The sequence below is a fragment of the Musa acuminata genome, chromosome BXJ3-8 (genome assembly GCF_036884655.1).
Source record: "Musa acuminata AAA Group cultivar baxijiao chromosome BXJ3-8, Cavendish_Baxijiao_AAA, whole genome shotgun sequence".
In the NCBI taxonomy this organism is placed as follows: domain Eukaryota; kingdom Viridiplantae; phylum Streptophyta; class Magnoliopsida; order Zingiberales; family Musaceae; genus Musa; species Musa acuminata.
The window spans coordinates 50,502,482-50,509,672 of NC_088356.1; the positions used below are offsets into that span (position 1 = coordinate 50,502,482).

The 7,191-nt window shown below is 38.1% G+C and overlaps 2 protein-coding genes across 2 annotated transcripts; one reads left to right on the forward strand and one right to left on the reverse strand.

Moving 5' to 3' along the window:
* The first annotated feature begins 537 nt into the window (after positions 1 to 537).
* LOC103996434 (reticulon-like protein B2) lies at positions 538 to 1,741 on the forward strand. Its single transcript, XM_009417356.3, has 5 exons — positions 538 to 672; positions 760 to 940; positions 1,033 to 1,174; positions 1,238 to 1,307; positions 1,378 to 1,741. The coding sequence occupies exons 1-5, from the start codon at positions 564 to 566 to the stop codon at positions 1,545 to 1,547; spliced, it is 672 nt and encodes a 223-aa protein (XP_009415631.2). The 5' UTR covers positions 538 to 563; the 3' UTR covers positions 1,548 to 1,741.
* A 730-nt stretch (positions 1,742 to 2,471) lies between these two features.
* Positions 2,472 to 4,890, reverse strand: LOC135645051 (microtubule-destabilizing protein 60-like). The gene is made up of 7 exons (XM_065163098.1): positions 4,830 to 4,890; positions 4,641 to 4,721; positions 4,001 to 4,120; positions 3,829 to 3,927; positions 3,662 to 3,721; positions 3,361 to 3,455; positions 2,472 to 2,723 (listed from the first exon to the last, which is right to left on the reverse strand). Exons 1-7 carry the CDS (start codon positions 4,860 to 4,862, stop codon positions 2,597 to 2,599), a joined length of 615 nt encoding a protein of 204 aa, XP_065019170.1. The 5' UTR covers positions 4,863 to 4,890; the 3' UTR covers positions 2,472 to 2,596.
* Positions 4,891 to 7,191: the final 2,301 nt, after the last annotated feature.

A 7,191-nucleotide genomic window follows, 5' to 3' on the forward strand; every position in this document is an offset into this window, starting at 1 on the left:
TAAGCATATGATTGTCAAATGAGGATCCATGAAGTTTTTATTTAGATTTAAGCTTGCCATTTTGTGGATACTCTTAATGTACTGATCCAGATTTCATTACCTGATAGAGATCCAAGATTGAGAATATTTCCTATACTTGTGTTATAGGGTTGGAACAAGTTCATGGAGCTGTCTTCCCCCATCACAACAGGTGGTATTCCAAATCTTGATATTAATGTCATTTTGTGTGATTGGCAGTTCAATAAAATCCTCCATTCTATGCCCACCCACACACAAGAACTCAAAAAGACTTGTCATGGATTCTGAACGATATATGTGCACAACATAGGCCAAGCGGAATCCAATTCCCACCTTGGTGGTTTCTTGTGCTCTCGGGCAAAGAGAAATCGATGCAGATGCTGTTCCCGAGGGTGAAGCAATGCATGCTTGCTTCTCCTGACTTCCACACATCTTACCTCGAAATTTATTCCTTGATTCGCCTTTCCAATCTCTTTGGCGGCAAGATTAGAATCCACAAAAGTTCTTGATAAGGACACACATCACACCATGTCCGGAAGCCAGCCATGCCGCGAATCAAGTTCGATTCTGCTTCCGACGAGCAGCCAAAGCCCGCCACCGGAAGCCACTTCCACCGCCGGAGGCCCCTCCATGATCGCCTGGGTGGAGGAAAAGGTGTGCATCGTGTGTCTCTGGATCGATATCGATGCTGCATTGCATTGCATTGCATTGCTAATCTAAAGCAAATCCATGGTCTCGTAGTTGCTGACGTCTTGCTGTGGAGGAACAAGCACTTATCGGCAGGAATCGTCGCCGGCGCCACCTTCGTATGGTTCCTCTTCGAGGTGCTGGAGTACCATTTCCTCCCGCTGATGTGCCACATCTCCATCGTGGCCATGCTTGTGCTCTTCATCTGGTCTAATCTTGAAGCTCTTGTGCATCGGTAATCTCGTCTCGTTGAAGTGGTAGTCTGTCTTCTGTTACTTCTTCTTCTCGCTCAAGCAGTCGGTGGTCGGTCTCATCATCGTGTTGCAGAGATGCTCGGAGGATGCCCGAACTCGTTCTATCAGAGGAAGCCATCAGAGGACTCGCTTTCTTCTTGCACGCCAAACTGAGTCGACTCACTTCCATCCTCCTTGGCATTGCAGATGGCAAAGATCTCAAGCTATTTCTCTCGGTACGTGAACTCTTCACTCCACTCTGCTCAATGCGACATGCTCATGTTCTTCTTCTTCCTCAGGCGATTGCTTCACTTTGGGTTGTATCTGTAATTGGAAGCTACTGCAGCTCTTTGACACTGGCTTATCTTGGTAATCGGTGCCCTGATCCTACAACGATGAGAAGCCGATCTCTTAACAGTGTGGGCATCGATATGTGCAGGTCTTCTGTGCGTTCTTGCGCTGCCGGCTTTGTATGAGCAGTACGAGGATGAAGTCGATCATCTAGCAATGAGAGGGAGTGAAGATCTGAAGAGATTCTACCACAAGTTAGACTCCAGGATTCTTGGCAAGATCCCAAGAGGCCCTGTCAAGGCAAAGAAGTCCAAATGATCTTGCCATTTGCTTTAGGATATGAAGTCATGAACTCATTGAAGATTCCATGTACTGATGGAATTCCTTAGCCATGTTCAAAAGGAATAAATGGTTAATACTGGCCAATATTAGTAGTTTCATGTATCGGTCATGCCGGTGTATCGACACTCGGTAACAACGGTATATGCTAAGCTTTGAAAAAAAAAAAAAAAAAAAGCTTTGCACAGAGACGATACTGTTTTGTAGCCAGTGGTATCGAATCAACTCTATATCGGACTCATGGATGGTACCCCTCTGGTATAGGTACCGTGGTCCTTATCAATCCCAAAAAAATTGGGACGTTAAGATGTTTGCATTTGTAGTTTGATGTCTCTACAATGAGGGAAAAGGTCTTTTTGACTAGAAAAGAAGCACATTTTGGTGAAACCATAGAAACGGAGAGAATTTACGTCTGGAAACTATATTTTGGGAGATTATACTTTCAGCCATCCTTTTGTTTTTTGTTTTGTTTATTTTGAATAAAAGACATCTCTCCCTATGAGGAGTTCTTCAGAACTATTACATCTGATCTTTAAACCTAATCATTCAGAGAAACATAGCTAGATGTTCCTTGGAGTAAGGGGAGTTTAAAACTGTAACATAGCAAAAATGTAGAGTTTGAAATGAAAAAGTTGTAAAGAAATAAGAAAATGATAAAATATGTAATCTGATAAAAGGAAATGGAGAACTTCTTCTTGGAAATTGCTTAAGCAACTTAGATATCATGAGAAATTAAGTTGTTTCAAAACATTGGATCAAGCTATCTGAGCTCTAAATATTGCTTGCACTTTTTCGCATTTGCAAGATCCTTGTTTCTGAAAAATAATCTTTCGCAGATTAGGCGAAATATATAAGTCGATTGTTCATGTAAATGAAATCACAAGACCGAGAAGTGGTCTACTACATTTCCTTGAACACTTTTTGCTTGGAATGATATATGCTCTTCTTTCGACTCCATAATCGAAGGAAAAGTTACATAAACTTTGTACATTACATATTTAATAAGATTAGTGAACTCATCCCAACAATTACTTGACAGACTTCATACTGTGGTTGAAGTACTTGTGAAACTTGTAAGGTTGGTCACTGATGCTGCATTTTTGCTTTATAAGATGAAAACAAGGCTCCCTTGGGACTGTTAGAGGTCTTGTTGACCTGCCAAGTGCAAATATAAGTTAGAAATAAGTAATCAAGGCAATCAACAAAATTGCTTTCATCAGTGGTTTTCTTCCTTGTATGTTCAGAAACTCATACAAGTAAAAAATTCTGATAATAGTAAACCAGAAACATATTGATCTTACAGAATAAATCTTGGCTCAATTCTTTGCAATCTGTCTTAGATTGTTAAAGAATTGAAGTTTTTGAAGATAATTATGAAATTCATTATTGATCATCGACAGCAGAATAGACTAATCTGAACAAATCTCAGCTCAATCCTTTGCAATCTATCTTAGACTGTAAGATATATATGAAGAACTTGAAAGCAATTCTGAAAGTCTTTCTGGATTGCCAACAGCAGAATAGTTTAATCTCCATTAAGTTTTTGAAGCATATTTCATATTCTAGATGAGAACATTCTGGAATAGTTGCCTTCAGTAACTCTTAATCAGGTGTTACAAGCAGCAAACTGTTGTTTTCCCCTCACTAGAGAAGGAAAATTGAAATTGTTTGCAGAAGCTATGATTGCAGATGTATGTATTCATACTAGCAATCGTAGCAAGATTACATTTAGATACTCATTTCTCGGACATAAGGACTACATCATGCATAAATTCATTCCTTTTGTCATTACCTTTGTGGAAAGAATGGCCTGTCGAAAAAGGGCATCAATTGAGCTTTCGGCACCATCTCCTTCCTCATATTTTTAATGTCCTCTTGTTCAATAACCTGCAAATTCTCATTACTCCAATAGCACAACCATGATTCAAAATACAAATACTAAGCTTGGTAGCACTCGGATATATCATTTTATTTTCTTTTCATTTTTTGGTAATACTGAGCGGTGAAATTCGGTGTACGGCTCAGTATAGATTATCGAAACCAGTATCAAGCCAGTATTTAAAACATGATCTCCAATTTTGCAAATTATATACCTTCATAATTTTCTCTTCAAACCTGCGAAGGATCTCCAAGGAATTAATCTTGCTTGCAACCTGCACACAACTTGTGTTCTAACCGGTCAGAAGATCTCAGAGAAGAACTAAGCCAACTATACTGCATGTTTTCTTCAGAATTCTTGATGGATTGGAAAAGGATTTACCAGATAATTATATCCAGCACGCCGAGCTGCTCTTTGCTCGGTATGAAGCTTGATATTAATAGGCTTTGTCTGCTCCTTTACTGGAGGTTTTGATAGACTCTGTAGATCAAACAGTGTGTCACCATAGATTTCTTCAAGAATAGCACAGAGATGATCTCTGGAGGGAGGATACCTGAGGTTTGTCTGTTGTCCATGGCAATCCTTGTGCAACAGGAATCCGGCGCTTGGCTTCTTCAGCAGCCATTTCTTGCACTCTCTTCACAAATGCCCGTTCCTTCTTCTGTCCTCGTTGCTAATGTGGAGAACAAGATGCATTAGATTAAGTTCTTTCTGCAATAAGACTACATGAGACTATGAACTAAGCTCAACACTTTACATGGTTCCTCTCATTTTATATGGAGAATGATAGCAAACAATTAAAGAAGATTAATATCTTCAAATAATCTCGACATGCTTCTTTCTACCAAACAAAATCCCTTTTTTTACTGTCTCACTCTCTTTTCATGTTTTAGGAACACACAGGAAAACAATGTGTTTCCAAGTATATTGGCACCGATATTTAACATACAAATCATCATAAAAAACAATAACTTTTTGATGTTGTTCAAAATAAATGCTCATGATGAAGATCATTCAATCGCTTGAAAGCTTCAAGAGGAGCAGAGGAATCGAAGAACGTTTACCGATCCTTGAGAATTTCTTTTTATTTTTTTAAGGAAAAAAAACACTCTTAATCACTGAGATTAACATTAATGTAGAGATTAATCTTAACCACCCTAATGATTTTACTGTGAACTAATCAATGAGACTACCTCGGTGTGGAGATTAAAGGGCTGAGTTTGGCTGTTTCTTGCCCCATGCTTGCTGACCGAGATGTGTGCATGCTTGGAGTTCTTCAGAAGTAGATGAGACAGCAGATAATTAGTATCAACCAAACAAAGAGAAATCATAACAGTAAGTTTAGACTCTGATGAAGAACCAAGTAAATTGCTCAGCTTAACCTTTGGGGAACAAAGCTTGCTATGGTTTTCCATCTCTGTAGCTGTGAGAAGCCTCTGTAGAGTGAAGCTATTTATCTACTTCACACAGTTCAAGTACTTTTCATTCTGATTGCCTCTTCACCACCAACCTCCTTCTCGATTCCTACATTATCTCATTCATTGTTCAACCTTTCCAAATGCCCGGTCCCAATGTCACCAAACTTCTGTTATGATTCTTACATCAAGAAAACATGCCAACAAACCAACTTTTTTAAGATGGGACTAAATTTTGGTCCAAAAGCCTCAATGTCATCGATCAAGGTGGTTATGGTGGAAGTTGATCCTCCTCTATCAGATGTAAGCTGCATCCTCTGACATGGAAAACGATCGGCATAACTTCATTGAATACATGTGACTAAAATGTTTGTGAAGTGATGTGCAGATACTTGTAGGTGGCACGACTCTGGGTAGGATAGCAATGGAGAAGTGAGAAGAAAGGCAGGGACATATGGCAAATTTTACCGACACTTGATTGCCTGTTTTGCAAGAACTTGGCTTGGTAGTCAGAGAAACTTGTTTGAACAAGCTTAAAGAAAAGTGAAAGAAGAAAAGCAGCTTAGGCCATTATTTCAATAACTTCTTGGATACATGATCTGCAAATAAAAGCTATGATGATTCATGTTGAGCTGATTCTGCTAGAACTGTAAATAAAAGCTATGATGATTCATGTTGAGCTGATTCTGCAAGAACTGTAAATAAAAGCTTTGATGATTCATGCTGAGCTGATTCTGCAAGAACTTGGGTAGGTAGTAAGAAATCTTGTTTGAACAGGTCTAAAGAAAAGTGGAAGAAGAAAAGCTTAGGCCATTATGTCAATAACTTTTAGGATACATGATTTACAAATAAATGCAATGCTGATTTAAATTGAGCTGATTCTGGAAGAACTTGGCTAGGTTTAAAGAAAGTGGAAGAAGGAAATCCTAGGCCAATTATGTCAAAAACTTTTTGGAGACATGATTTGCAAATAAAAGCAATGATGAATTAAATTGCGCCGATTCTGCTAGAAGAACAAAAGCTTAGACCTTTAGGCCAAAATAAAGGTGAGGATGCTTGATTTGCACATAAAAAGTTATGATGGATGGAGTTCCAACTGGCTGTACATGAGCATGGCTTCCTACTCCAGAACTCTCAGTTCACAAAAGTGGAAGTAAAACTCAGGCCAAACTTTAAAGATACTACCTGATTTCCAGAGTAAAAACAGCAATGAGCACCAACGTGATGCATTCAAGCTACCAATTGTTTGGTCATGTGATTGAATCATCAGTCACAGTAACTGGGAGTGGGTGGATTTATGTTCAAAATCTGGTGTAGGAAAAGGATATTTTTCTTGGACAAGAAGCTTCCTCACTGGCATCAGAAGAGTTACCTAAGAACTTGCACAATACATCTAATTTCCATCAGTGGTTGATGACTTTAAAATTGGGTCATGCATGGTTCATGTGGATGGATTGACCCTAAAGTTATCTCTGTTTCAATACTGCCAGAGACAAATTACTTTTGTCCAGATTCTGAATTCTTCATGAGATGATCTGCTTGAAACCTGTAATGGTTTATATTCTGATTAGGAACTGTTGCATTTTATGCTAAGTTGGTGACATGTACTCATCCAATGAATCTATTTTATGCTGCAAAACTTTCCATCACTGGCTGATAACATTAGAACTAGTTCAAGGTTCCATGTGGAGGTAGTGATCCTAAAGCAATCTGTGTTCATTACTACCAAAAATTAAGCAATGAAGATGATGGGGAAGTTTGCATTAAATAATGGAAAATTTTCGATTCTATTGTTAAGCCATAACTATATTTTTTTAGCATTAATTATGAATACTACTATTTCCAACAACATCATCATCCATGGACTGAAATCTCAAGAATCCTAAATATTCTTTGCTTCCTTTATTACTTCCAACTTTCTGTGAAGTAAAATAAAAGCCAATTCATTTTTGTACACATCGTGTGATAGCGAATTTGGACAATAAACATCCATAGCGTTGGTACTTTAAATAGAAAGCATTTGAGGGCAAAGAAAATATCCAACACTAATACAACCTCTTAGGGGAATATTGTTATTTAACGATGTCGATGAGATTGTTAGTTTATGTGAGTGATTATGCGAATTCAAATGTAAGCCAGATGCCAAAAAAAAAAAAAAAAAATCAATACATGAGAGATTATACCATCTAAAAATATTAATTTTTATAATTAAAATAAAATTTCATCACATCAAATGCTGTGAATTAAAAACTTATCCCAACTCCGAGTCAGATGTCTCGACAAAAAAAACATTTAGAAATACCAATTCGACAAACTGAAATGCCCAACT